Below are 14693 nucleotides of genomic sequence, written 5' to 3' on the forward strand. Positions count from 1 at the left end.
TCTGGGTGCGGGAAGCGATATTTTTTTTCCCAGGATGGTAGGGGAAGGTACCGCCTTTTTCATCTATGATTGGCTAGAAGGGCTCTCCTCCGATTGGTTATATATCTCACGTTCATGGCAGGCTGTCAGCTAGTCTGTTTTGCTCGTCTCTACAACAGAAGTAAACGAAGTCAATCCAACATAGCCTACTAAGAAAAGTGCTATATGTGCGTGTCTTCAGATTTATATTTCAAGTTCACAATTTCATAGCCTGTTTAGATCATGTTTAGATTAGTCTTAGCTGTTTGGGGTCATTTTGTGACGAACATGTGAACTTGGGAGTACAAATCTGACCAGCCTACGTTTCGTAAACTCGCCGTGGCTCTCAAGTACTGAACAGTTAGAGTACATAAACATATTTAGGCCTATGCATTGCCTTGGTTTAAGATTTATGCAATACAATAAAACGGCACTATTTTGCCCAGCTGTGTGCAGTGCAGTGCACTATTCTAGACTAATGAAAACTAGTGATGCATCATCATGCGTTCGTCACAAAATGAAACAGCTAAGACTAATCTAAACACGATCTAAACAGGCTATGAAATTGTGAACTTGAAATATAAATCTGAAGACACGCACATATAGCGCTTTTCTTAGAAGGCTATGTTGGATTGACTTTGTTTATTTCTGTTGTAAACAGGGCCGTTTCTAGCCATTCTGACGCCCTAGGCAAAATCCTTATTGGTGCCCCCAGTCAAATTTTAAAAATCAACATTGGTATTACTGGTATTAATTAACAAATACATACCAAATGATATTTGTATATATTTGTTAATAAGGATTCAAATTCGTACGTATAATACGCCATAAAGTGCGTATCATATGCACGCGAAAAACGGCGTACCATATGCACGCCAAAACTCATTTTTCCGTATACATTCCACGAGATTGCACACTCGTATTATTTATACGCATTTTCGTGAGATTGGGCTCTGTATTTACTAGTTGCCATATCAACATTATTTAGAGAAAAAAATAGCGCCAAAATTAAAAAATCTCTCGAAGATATTACTGAACATGTATTTAACCATAGCAAAAGTAAATTTCTTACTTAAGTTTAGTTTTCATCTCTGTTTTTTGTGTTTATTTAAAATAAGACAAATCCGATATTATTTTAATCTTATATCTGTTATTTAACAGTTGAGATGTTCTTTAATGCGGATCTAACAGCAGAAGACACGAGCCGCGATATCAATCCTAGTTGTGCAGGCGGGGTGTGTGTTAACACTGCGTTACAATGAGCCCCTATTAGAAATATGATATTATATTCTATACTTTTATTAATTCTTTTGAGAAACCATGAGAAAAGGGTGAATAATGACTGAGTTAATGTTCAGAAATTATTAATTATTATTATGTTTTGAACTATGCTGTATAGCTGTATTTAGAGATGTGTTTGTAGTCAAACTCAAAAATGCTTATATTTTTAATGATTAAAAAATGCCATTATTTTATTTAAAAAAGTTAATAATTGTATTTTGTTGACAAAATATTTTAGTTTGTCTTGTATATTTTTTTGATTATATCAGGTAACATTTTAAGCTGTTATTTGGTCGTGTTACATTGTGCCCCACCACATGTTATAATGTACCCCACCTTTGGGGCATGTTGTCACATTTCACTTCCATTCTTTCGGGGTAAATCAAGAAAAAAGTATACACTGTATTAATGAAACAAAACCACATAATTGTACTAGACATGTGTGACATTAATGTGGGAAAAATAAATACTCTGAACCCCAAGTGGATTTACACAAACTGAGAAAGTCAAAAAGCGTTAGGTTGTGCCCCGCTCTCCCCTAGCCTATATTTGTGCAGTCCCTAGTTGCTAAGAAATTGTTCTCAGACATAACTACATAATTATTATGTGTTATTAGTACATTTCACATGAAAGTAATAAGAGTAAATACTGATTCAGTGTGGTTTTTGTTACTCATTGATGCGTGAACTTCCCCTTTAAATAACGTAACACTTTGCCCTCTGTCTGTACGACACTGCTTGCATTAAGCACTATTAGAATTGAATGAATCGATTCAACACCATCCGTAAAGATAAGTTATATTAATCAACGTGATTTAATAAAGGATGTTTTCATGTTGTGAATTTGCACATTTTATTATACCATTTTTAAATTAGCCGCTAAAGTTTTATATCGGACAATTACAAAACACACTGATTCCTTTAACAATGCATTGGCGCAAAAACCTTTTGGAGGTGTAAGTAAGAGAAGAAAGCTTTATAGAGTCTAAATATAACTGCACACTCACTTCATCATGAAATGCTGAGTGTGTATATTTTGCCTCTCACCGAGCAATGCTATCTGCCCATTCACAGCGTGATTTCTAGACTGCCACAAATACTGCCCTAACAAAATACAGATTTGTACCTTTAGTTTGAATTTAGCTTTATTGTATGGTTAAAAATAGTGTTACCTTGCCAAAGCATTGACCGAGTTCATTAATGGTGTTGTTGAGCGCTCCAAACGCAAACTTTTTTGACAGTAGGCTACTCTGATCTGATTTGGCAGCTGCAGCAGGCTCTGAGTCTGCAGCTTCATAATGTTGAATAAAGCAGCAGATTTACGTAAAATCTTACGAGGATTGTGGTTTTAGTCATCCATTTGAGGTTACAGTTGATGCGCGACTTATTGATTTGTACATGTTCTAAAGCGTTGGACTCACAAATGTAGTAAGCCTATAGGCCTTATTTACTAGCTATATGTAATACACTAAACGAAAACAATTGTTTATACAATTGTTTATATTAGCACATGTATTTGAATAAAACATTTCTAATTTGATACCTACCAAGGGTATTTGCCATCTCTGCTTCCACGTTTCAAAGTCAAAGTGAAAATTTGACTGAGGAAAAAAAGCGAAGGAGAGAAAACCATGCTAAGTGCATCTAGTACACGCTTAAAAATCCTGAAATAGCTACGTTTGATTCAGCTCATGTCATTCAAATCTCACTATCAAAGTTGGCCATCCATAAATGCTATCCTATTAAATTATTTCAAAATAATAAATATTTCAAAATAATAAAACCATGCAGCACAGCAGTAGCACAGTGTCGACAGGCACAAAGTATGTTTAAAAAATAAGTCCGTATAGACAGCGAAACATTAAAAACAATCTACACTTTTTATCCTTTCAAAACATTGGTTTGAGTTGTATTAAATATGTTTAACATCGTACCCGAGATGTGCGCCATTTTATCACCAACGTCTTGTTTTCCAATCGAAATCTCCACTGGTTATGGCAAGCCGTTTTGTCTTTTATTCATTCACAGGATATGAATTCTTGATATCAACAATTTCATTTCAACTAGTGAAATGTCACCATAGGCTACCATTCAAATTAAATTCCTGATATCAACAATGTATTTGTTGATGTCAATAATAGATATTATCTAAAATGATATATAAAATGACTTTCTTACTATTAACAATTAAATTCCTGATATCAACAATGTATTTGTTGGTGTCAATATAATAGATATTATCTAAAATTATATCTAACATGACTTTCTTACTAGTAACAATCACATTCATGATATCAGAAATTAACATTGTAACTTATTTGTGGCAATTGAATCGTTAATATAAAAAATAATTTTTTTAGTAGCAATTCAATTGCTGATATCAACAATTTAATTTGAATGGCAACCTATGGTGAAATTTCACAAGTGAAAATACAATTACTGATATCAAGAATAAAATTCAACTCGGCTTGCCATAGTCTGTAGGCTTAGCATGACCATATTTGGATTCCATGTGTGGGTAGAGAGAGTTGCGACACTGGCTGCGTTCGAAACCGAATAGGGGAGACCCAATGACCATTGAAAAGACGTCCCTCCGACACGTCCCGTCATGGTTGAAAAATAGTTCCAAAATGAAAGTTGAACGGACGTCTTCAACGTCATCTGGCCGTGAATACCACGTCTTTTCTGCGTGTCCCTTGGACGTCTAAATGCGTAGTCTTCTGGATGTTTAAATATGTTGCTGCATAATTTAAGTGTGTATATATTAGCCTGCATATAAAATAATCACACATCCATTGTGTAACATCCATTGTGAAATGCAATCAATTATGTATTGGTTTACACATCTTGACAGGTTCTAAAAAGGTTCAAAATCGGTCCAGTCAGACCTGAACATCGATGAAACGTTTTAATCACGTGTTCATCACAAACAAGAACACATTTGTGGACATAAGCAAAAAGAAGCCTGTTCTGATTTAGCAAAACATTTGATTGTTTTTGAACAGCCACAGATTTGCTTCTTTCATTAATGTTTAACATCCATTAACCAAACTAAAATAACAATAACAAAATACTGAATTATCATTATATAAATGGATAGTTCATCCTCACGTTTCAAACCTATGAATTCCACATTTCTATGTTCTGCTGAACACAAAGATGTTTAAAAAAATGTTTGTAACCATGGTTTCGCCTCCCATTAACTACCATTGAAAGGAAAAATTATTATGGTAGTTAATGGGAGGTGAGAACTGCTTGGTTACAAACATTGTTCTAGGGTCTTTTCTGACCCCAAGGGACGTTTGCTCAAATAAAAAAATTTTTTTCCCTTTGTCCAAATGGCATGAGACTTTGTACGGTTGTCAACACTCTCTAAATCTACAAATAAAAAAAATTTATTGGATTGATATCTGTTTTTATGTTCGTGTGACAAAAAAAGTCACACTCAGGCCGCTTAGAAAATGGACAAAATTCATCCTCAAAAACAACACAGAACACACATACAGAAATGAAGTGGCACACTTCCAACAATGCATAAAACATCCACAATGCAAAATGATCATGCTCACACACACACACACACACACACACACGGGAATATCTGTTCAATTTGTTATTGCTGTTCAGTTCATAGCATTTTGATGTTCATGTTGTGTATTTTTTACTCAATATGTAAAATAACTGTTAATTTCTGTTAATTGTTGTTCTGTTACAGTTAGTAACTGAAGTGTACATTACATTTGTAGAATTATAAGAAAATCAGATGTTTTAAATAAATGATAAACTCTAAAGACTCTGGTTTGATTCTAATCATAATGTAACATTGAAAAAAAAGATTTTTTTTCAGTACAAAAAAAATACTAAACTTTGACAAAATTAATTAATTTTAATTGTTATAATTGTGATTTCATAACATTTAGATATGAATCCAACTGAAAAATACTTGTGAAAGATGTCTTTCAGTCAGTCAAATAGCATATAGCAAATAGTGGAGCCATTTACTGGTAAAAGTCTTTATTATTATTATTATTATTATTATTATTATTATTATTATTATAAAACTGTATTTTCCAAAAGATGGGCAAAAATCTTACACTAAACAATGTCAAATTATCCATGTTATCCCAACGAATGAAAGTTAGAAATTTGGGTCTTTTATAAAGTGCATTTTACATTAACTGATTTTTTGTGAAAATCCATAAAAAAACTGTTTTAATTTATTTATATAAATTTAACAATTATTATAAATACTCCAAAAACTGCACAGATGTTGAGTAAAACCATTAATAAACAGAGTAAAATTACATTTGTTCTAAAAAAAAAAAAGTTTTGTTACAAAATTAAATTTTGTTGCCTGGGGTCTGTGGAGACCCCAAAGACCCTGAGTGTAATTCCCAAACGAAGACCGTACAAGGGTTAAACATCTTTATGTTCAGCAGAACATAGAAAGGTATACAGGTTTGAAACATGAGGGTGAGTAAATGACGACAATTTTCATTTTTGGGTGAACTATCCCTTAAACAGAAACGATCGCCGCACTGCTGCAGATGCACCACTCCTGGAACGACTGCTGGGCCGCATCCGTGTGCAGTGTGAAAGCTCTTAGTGTGTGTGTCTTAGCAAATGAGAAAAACTGTAATCACCTCTCAGATTCCAAATACAGACAGTATTGCCAATATCAAAACCAGCATAGATGTACCATGACCAAGAGTCATGTGGTTGTTTTAGTGCCATGTCAATCGAATGTGACCTTTGAATTTGAGAGCTTTTAAGTGTTGGTGATATAATGGCAAATATTGCATGCAAGATTAACCACCAGATATGTATTGTGTTGAATGTTTCTTTAGTGAACCATCAGAATATAATATTGGTATAAATATAATTGATATGTTGAAAAAGAAAGATACTAAAACACAAACCACATTTTAGATGAATAAACCTGCAGATACATTTTGTAAGAATTATGAAATATGTAGCCTGTAAATGGGCTCTCTTTAATAATGTTATAAGACCAGTCAGTGTTTCTGTGCTGTATAATTTTTTTTTTGCTATTTGGGATTTTTTTTTTTTTTTTTCATTTTTCCAGATTTTAAACTTTTCAAAAAGGCTTTCATACTAAGGCCTACTTGCTAAACAGGCTTAATAGTTTACCTAAAAATTATGACACTGAGATTGTAGCTGTCGTAGATAAATAATTTTTTCTTTCTGAATATTTTGGTGACTTCTTGAATGTTTTGTTTTTTGTTTGTTTTAAATGTTGTAATTCATGAATACTTGTTTGAGAATTGTATATTTGCTTTGAATTATAGTCTGGCAATAGTGACACCTACAGGAGAAAATGAGTAACATAAGACGTACCAGTCATGTGACTTGATAAGAATGAACACGGAAAAAACATGAGGTGTTGCGCACACGAATTGAGAGCTGCGAAGATTGAAAAGACTGTTTGATAATAAGATGTCTCCTAATGTCTCCTAATGTCTCCTGAATCCTGATTGGAAAGCACACGGTACGTTGTTTATATCTTGGTTATTGTTTGTTAATAATTTAAGGTACTATGTGTATTTATTTCAGTTTAATAAGCTATGGGCTTAATCGAACAACGTCATGGAAAAACAATTTCATCACGAATTTGATTGTAATTTTATTTATTTTCAGTTTTTTCACGGTGTCCATTTGATGTGTCTGATGTTGATTGTCCTGAAGACATTAAATATTGAAGACATCTAAGGCATCAGTTGAAGCGTGGTTTTTCTGGTCTGGAGAAAACATTCAGGAGCCGTTATAGTGAAAAAACGTGTATTCACAACCCCTTGGAAGAGTGCAAGAGTTCATCATGGAAAAGGAAAGATCGTTGCCAGTCCTTGATGTGAAGAGTCAACGCCGGTGGAAAAATGTTGCCATTGGTGGAAGTGAAGACGTCGCCATTCAAGTAACCTACGCGATTTCGTTGCATTGAAACTCCATTGCGTTTCACGTGTCTGCATTCCTTGCCGCGCAGAAAAGCAACGCAAGAATATAGTGCTGCAGTGACGACTGATAGCCACAAGGCGGCAACGTTGCGACGTGTTGGACAATTCAGTTGTCTATAAGAGTTGCTATCTTTGGATTTACAGGTCAGACTGTATCTTTTCAGTTTGAAATCTCATTTCTTGGTGGATGTTGCCTTAACATTTATTCTAGTTTAAATTGTATGCAAATGGTTGACACAAATATTTGCATTTGATACTTTTCTAAGTTGATAGAAGAGTGTAACTTGTTTAATAATTGACATTTTGCAATTTCCACATGGTATTACAGCTTGTTATCAGGGTTTAAAGCTGAATAATAGTGTGGTGTAAAGCAAATTACCAACATGGATCAAAATAGATCAGAGAGTTATGTCTTAGACCACGTGATTCAAGCTCTTGAAGATGAAAAGGCACAATTAGAGGGGAAATTAGAAACTGAAATTGATGTCTTAGACAGACAAAACTATGAGGAACGCTTAGCTGAAATTAATGCAGATCTGGAAGTTAATAAGACGAGACTCCAGGAACCATCATCACGAGTTGAGCAAGAAGTTAGGCGATCAGAAAGAGAAAGGCGTCCAACAGAAAAAATGCTTGAGTTGAGACGTGACGAGTTAGCAAAGAAAGAACGGAAGTTTATGTTCACATACTTAAACTTTAAAGCCGAAGCTCAGTTAATCCGATCTAAACTGAAAGAAGAGTGCTCTAAAAATGCGTTAGATGACATGATGGTAACGGCAGAGAAACGTGAAGCAGAGTTAAAACAAATATATGAGAGTATCCGTGCATTGAACGTCCCATCTCAAGATATCAGAAGGAGAATGGATAGCTGTACTTCAGTTACTAGTGAAATAACTGCACTACTGAAAAGACGTTGCGCAGAAGTTGGCACTAAGGAGTTTGATGCTGAAGCTGTAAAAGAAACACTCGTCCAGTTATTGCAAAGAGATGACGCCAGGTCAATTTATGGATCAACTGTGTCGAGAGCTGAAAGAGATAGTCAGCATGGAAGTCATATGTCAGTAAAAAGGGCGGAAGCAGCGGCACGCTTAGCTGCAAAGCGTGCTGAACTAAAGAGAGAAAAAGAAATCTCAGCTCAAAGAAAAGAGGTGCTAGCCCAACAAGAGAGGTTGAAAATGCTGGAGGAGCAAAGGGATTTTGAAGTCATGGAAGCTGAATACATTGTGTATGCAGAAGAGGAATCAAGATTGAATGCTGAAATAGGAGATAGTAAAGAAAGAAGCACTTTGCCTCCACATCAGCATCTACTGCAGCACAATTACCCTTCATGCGCCAAGGTTTCCCCAGAAACTTTAGCTCAACCTTGCTCTGAAAATGAGCTAGAGAAAAGAGTAGATGAGGTCTTGTTAGTGAAAGCACTAAAAGAATCCCTGGCAATGACTAAACTTCCAGCTCCAGAGCCATTCACGTTTACAGGTGATCCACTCAAGTTCACTGAATGGCGCACTTGCTTTAAAGCTTTGATCGAAACGAACTGTACAACTCCCGCACATAGGCTGTTCTATCTGAAAAGGTACATAAGTGGAGATGCGCTTAGTGTACTAGAGGGAACATTTTATAGGAGTGATGAGGATGCATACATGCAAGCTTGGGATGCCCTGAACAAACGTTATGGGCACCCCTTTGTAGTTCAAAGGGCATTTAGGGCAAAGTTGAGTAACTGGCCAAATATTGGACCTAAAGAATCACTGAAATTAAGGGAATTTAGTGATTTTCTCGTCTCTTGCAAAAATGCAATGCCTCATGTACATGGTTTGGGGGTTTTGGACGATTGTGAAGAAAACCAGAAATTGCTGCAGAAACTTCCTGACTGGATAACAACTCGCTGGAATAGGTATGTCACGAAAGCACTAGATGAAGAGAAGCCATACCCAAATTTCACTGAGTTTTCAGACTTTGTGGCAGAGGAGGCACGTATTGCATGTAATCCTGTTTCCTCACTCCTTGCTTTAAAACATGCGGATGAAAAGCCTGGGAAGGAGCAGAAACGTCTCAAGGCCAGCTCTTTGGTGCAAAATGTTAAACCCATTGCAAAGAGCTTGAGTGCATTGGAAAGAGAGAAAGGCTCCAAACCCAGCCCTTTTTCCAATCAGGATAAGAGACAAATAGAATGTGTCTGCTGTCAGCAAAATCACTTTATATACAAATGTGAAAAGTTTGCAGCTATGCCTCTTGAGGAAAAGAAAAAGTTTGTCATCATCAACAAGATGTGCTTTGGTTGCCTCAGAATCGGTCATATCTCCAAAAACTGTAAAAAGCGAGCTACTTGCAACATTTGTAGGCAGAGTCACCCCTCTCCTCTTCATGAAGAACGCTCTCAAGGAGTAAAACCAGAAGCTTCACCTGAGGAAAGGGCTTCCACTAGTTTATGCAGTGTGGAGATAGACAATGGCAATCATACTTCGATGATCGTTCCAGTGTGGCTCTCTTGTGCAACAAAGGACAGCCCGGAAATTCTATCCTACGCATTACTGGACACGCAGAGCAGTAATACATTTATCAATCAGGACATCTGTGACAAACTGCAAGCAAACAAAGAATCTGTTAAATTAAAACTGTCCACAATGACTGATAGAGCTTCGATTGAGAATTGTCAGAGAGCAATTGGGTTAAGAGTGAGAGGTTATAATCTGCAAGAGTACATTGAGTTGCCACCCGTATACACTCGAGAATACATTCCCTTGGAACGAGATTGCATTCCTACTTGCAAAAAGGCTCAGAGATGGATTCACCTGCTCAGTGTTGCAGACAAGATGCCAGATTTGTTGGATTGTCCTGTAGGGCTTCTAATTGGCTATGATTGTCCAAGGGCTCTGAAACCAACCCAAGTGATATCAGGGAAGGATCACGAACCATACGCAGTCAAGACGGACTTAGGCTGGAGTATAGTGGGATCCATAACACCCAATACTTGCTCTAGAAATGTAGTGGGCTTCTGTCATCGCATTTCTGTGAAGGAACTCCCAGCCATAACGCCTGCCTCTGTAATCAGGGCGTTAGAAGCAGACTTTCGGGATACAGACTCAAGAGAAAAGACAATATCTCAGGAAGACATTCAGTTTCTTCAACATTTGGATGAAAAAACTCAACACAACAGAGAAGGACATGTGGAAATGCCCTTGCCTTTCAGAGAACATCCTCAATTACCGAACAATAAGCAGCTTGCTACGGTTCGATTGAAACATTTGAAAAGAAAACTGGAGAGAAATCCCAAGTACAGAGAGGACTATGTGAGATTTATGGAAAGTGTCTTTAGAGATGGGGATGCAGAGGAAGCAGAGGCCACACCAAAGGAAGGCAATACATGGTACATTCCGCACCACGGGGTGTATCATCCCAGGAAGCCAGAAAAAATAAGAGTGGTATTTGACTGCTCAGCCAAATTTGAAGGTACGTCTCTTAATGACCACTTACTCACAGGTCCAGACTTAACAAATGCTCTGACTGGAGTGTTGTGTAGATTTCGTGAGCATCAGATTGCGATTGTTTGCGACGTGGAGAAGATGTTTCACCGCTTTCATGTCAGTCCAGAAGATCGTGATTTCTTGAGATTCCTATGGTGGGAAGAAGGGAACACCGAAAAGGAACCCAAGGAATACCGCATGCGAGTACATATTTTTGGAGCGTCATCTTCTCCGGGTTGTGCGAACTACGGCATGAAATATCTTGTCAGCAAATATGAAAAGGACTTCCCACTGGCAGCAAGCTTCATTCGCAAAAATTTCTACGTGGATGATGGACTTGTTAGTGTTGATTCCATCGAGAAGGCCAACAAGTTGGTTAGTGAAGCGCAAGAAGTCTTGGCAAAAGGAAAACTGCGTTTGCACAAGTTTGTGTCCAATGTCAGAGAAGTCTTGAGTGCAGTTTCAGAGAGCGAACGTGCCGGTGTTGTGAAGGATGTAGATCTGAACTACAATGAGCTTCCAATGCAGAGTGTACTGGGAGTAAAGTGGAATACAGAGACTGATACGTTCTCATTCAAAGTTGACCTTCCTGAAAGAGCTGCCACTCGGCGAGGAATTCTGTCAGTAGTTGCAAGTGTGTACGACCCATTAGGTTTTATTGCTCCCTATGTCTTGATTGGGAAAAGAGTGCTCCAAGAGATGTGCAAACAAGGGGTAGGATGGGATGAACCTCTTCCCTCTGATCTGAAGCCAAAGTGGGATACATGGCTCCATGACTTGGAGAATCTCCAAAGGGTTCAAATACCAAGATGCTTCATTCCTGAAAATATGGGCAGAATCCAGAAAATAGAATTGCATCATTTTTCAGATGCCAGCAGTGAGGGTTATGGGCAGTGTTCATACATTAGGGTTGTGGCTGATGAACAGGTGCATTGTGCGCTGGTTATGGGTAAGGCTAGAGTAGCGCCTACGAAGGTTTTCAGCATACCACGTCTTGAGCTGACCGCAGCCACTGTTTCTGCGGCAGTAAGTCATGTTCTTAGAGAAGAGCTTGATCTGAAGGTAAATGAGGAGTTTTTCTGGACTGATTCCCAAGTAGTCCTGGGGTATATCAAGAATGAAGCCCGGCGTTTTCATGTCTTTGTAGCTAATCGTGTCCAGAAGATTAGAGACTCTACGGATCCAAGGCAATGGTTCTATGTGGAAACAAGTCAAAATCCTGCAGACTGCGCGTCTAGGGGTCTCAAGGTGGCAGACCTGATGGACTCAAGTTGGTTGATAGGTCCCAAGTTCTTATGGGAACGAGAGATTATCACTCATGAAAATCCCCCAGAGCTTCTTGTAGGTGACCCTGAGGTTAAGGTCTTGAAAATAGATGCTTGTGTAAGAAGCAGCTTTCTTGAAAGACTGTCAAGATTCTCAGATTGGAATACAGCCCTCAATACGATTGCAAGGATCAAAAGACTGGTAAACAGAGACAGTTCAGGGTTCATTAGTGTAGAGGAGAGAGAGAGAGCAGCTCTTGTGCTCATCAGAGCAGCACAAAGAGAAGCCTTCGAAGAAGAACTGAAATGGCTCAGTCAAAACCCTGCTAAACTGCCAAAGAATAACAAGTTATACCAACTTGATCCTATCCTCCAGAATGAACTGCTCAGAGTTGGTGGACGCTTAAGAAAATCTAATGCAGCATTTGAGGTGAAACATCCAGTAATTCTTCCTAAGGAAAGCATTGTCACACAGCTGATACTTGACCATTGTCACAAGAAAACTCAACATCAAGGCCGAGGTCAGACCTTGAATGAACTCAGAGCCAGTGGATATTGGATATTAGGTGCAAGCAATGTAGTGGCCAAGTACATCAAAAATTGTGTTACTTGCAGAAAACTGCGTAGACCAGTTGAAGAACAACGAATGGCTGACCTTCCAGCTGACAGAGTGGAACCCTCACCCCCATTCTCTTATTCTGGCATTGACTGTTTCGGGCCCTTCTACACAAAACAAGGTCGAAAGGAATTCAAAAGGTATGGTCTGTTGTTTACATGCTTAAGCTCCAGGGCTGTACATTTAGAAATGTTAGAGGATCTCACTACCGATGCATTTCTGAATGCTCTAAGATGTTTCATAGCAATCAGAGGAGCCGTTCGACAGATTAGATCCGACCAAGGCACGAATTTCGTGGGGGCGAAGAATGAGCTGGAGAAAGGTTTGAAGGATCTGGACCAAGAGAGGATCTCTACCTATCTTGCAAGTAAACAATGTGACTTCCTTATGAATGTTCCTGAAGTAAGCCACATGGGAGGCGTGTGGGAACGCCAAATAAGGACCGTTAGGAGTGTAATGAACACTGTTCTGGCACAAGCTAAAGGAAGACTAGATGACAGCTCATTAAGGACATTTTTCTACGAGGCAATGTCAATTGTAAATAGTCGTCCGCTTACCACTAACACAATAAATGACCCAAAGAGTGTTGAGCCCTTGACGCCTAATCATCTGCTCACAATGAAGACTTCAGTGCCTCTTCCTCCTCCAGGCAAATTTGTCCGTGAAGATCTGTACGCTAGGAAAAGGTGGAGAAGAGTACAGTACTTGTCGGAGCAGTTTTGGAGCAGATGGCGCAAAGAATACCTGGCCAACATAAGCCTCAGACAGCAGTGGCACATGCCTAGAAGAAATGTTCACGTTGAAGATGTAGTAATTGTCAAAGAGGACAATGTTCCCAGAAATGAATGGAGGCTAGCTAGAGTCGTGGAGACAAGTGCAGATGATGATGGGCTTGTGCGAAAGGTTAAACTCCAAATGGGACAAAGTAAGTTAGGAAAAAAGGGAGAGCGATTGACACAAATGTCCCTTTTGGAGCGTCCAATCCAAAAGGTAGTAGTAATAGTTGAGAAAAACTCCTAAACTTATGAGAGTAACCACAAAATGGGGTTAGACAAATTAGTCTTGACATCTAAAATAGTGTCTAAATGAAAGTTAAGTAACAGCTTAAAGGAAAATTACAGGCTTTATTGAGTTTATCAAAATATTGCTGAATGCTTACATAAATCCTTGTAATTTTGGTGGCAGTGTAGCTGTCGTAGATAAATAATTTTTTCTTTCTGAATATTTTGGTGACTTCTTGAATGTTTTGTTTTTTGTTTGTTTTAAATGTTGTAATTCATGAATACTTGTTTGAGAATTGTATATTTGCTTTGAATTATAGTCTGGCAATAGTGACACCTACAGGAGAAAATGAGTAACATAAGACGTACCAGTCATGTGACTTGATAAGAATGAACACGGAAAAAACATGAGGTGTTGCGCACACGAATTGAGAGCTGCGAAGATTGAAAAGACTGTTTGATAATAAGATGTCTCCTAATGTCTCCTAATGTCTCCTGAATCCTGATTGGAAAGCACACGGTACGTTGTTTATATCTTGGTTATTGTTTGTTAATAATTTAAGGTACTATGTGTATTTATTTCAGTTTAATAAGCTATGGGCTTAATCGAACAACGTCATGGAAAAACAATTTCATCACGAATTTGATTGTAATTTTATTTATTTTCAGTTTTTTCACGGTGTCCATTTGATGTGTCTGATGTTGATTGTCCTGAAGACATTAAATATTGAAGACATCTAAGGCATCAGTTGAAGCGTGGTTTTTCTGGTCTGGAGAAAACATTCAGGAGCCGTTATAGAGATGATGGAAAACAGAGGCAATCAACTGAGGATTATTGATGAACAAAATATGGAAATCTAGTTATGTACATAATAAAGGATATTTAATCGTGTTTGGTTAGATGCTATAGATGTAGAAGGAAAATACCATTAAAACAATAATTAAAACTTTTTTTATTTTGTAAAATCAGATCATGTTATGTTTGTAGTTTTGTTCGTGCATGTTCAGAAATAAAATGCAATAGTTAGAGTGTCTGGTAAGCAGTCATGAAATGAAAGAAAAATGTGCCCTTATACA

At 37.6% G+C, this 14693-nt stretch overlaps 2 protein-coding genes across 8 annotated transcripts in view; one reads left to right on the top strand and one right to left on the bottom strand.

Moving 5' to 3' along the window:
- LOC307126136 (uncharacterized protein) overlaps positions 1 to 3302 on the bottom strand; it is an 86971-nt gene extending 83669 nt beyond the window's left edge. For 2 of the 7 annotated variants that reach the window (XM_079816528.1, XM_079816523.1), the window contains exons 1-2: positions 3233 to 3288; positions 2846 to 2899 (exon numbers count right to left, since the gene is read on the bottom strand). In XM_079816528.1, coding sequence (XP_079672654.1) covers positions 2846 to 2861 — 16 coding nt within the window. In that variant the 5' untranslated portion in view covers positions 2862 to 2899; positions 3233 to 3288. Of the gene's footprint in view, positions 1 to 2845; positions 2900 to 3232 lie in introns of all 7 variants that reach the window. The other 5 variants (XM_079816525.1, XM_079816527.1, XM_079816526.1 and 2 more) reach the window with 5 other exon arrangements.
- A 3359-nt stretch (positions 3303 to 6661) lies between these two features.
- Positions 6662 to 14353, top strand: LOC307126125 (uncharacterized protein). Its single transcript, XM_079816512.1, has 2 exons — positions 6662 to 6807; positions 6957 to 14353. Exon 2 carries the CDS (start codon positions 7654 to 7656, stop codon positions 13633 to 13635), a length of 5982 nt encoding a protein of 1993 aa, XP_079672638.1. The 5' UTR covers positions 6662 to 6807; positions 6957 to 7653; the 3' UTR covers positions 13636 to 14353.
- Positions 14354 to 14693: the final 340 nt, after the last annotated feature.

The sequence above is a fragment of the Gobio gobio genome (assembly GCF_949357685.1).
Source record: "Gobio gobio genome assembly, chromosome: 1".
NCBI classification, from domain to species: Eukaryota; Metazoa; Chordata; class Actinopteri; order Cypriniformes; family Gobionidae; genus Gobio; species Gobio gobio.

What these genes read in the sequence shown, in the direction of transcription:
- LOC307126125 (XM_079816512.1), top strand. Translation starts at nt 7,654, where the DNA reads ATGGATCAAAATAGATCAGAGAGTTATGTCTTAGACCACGTGATTCAA.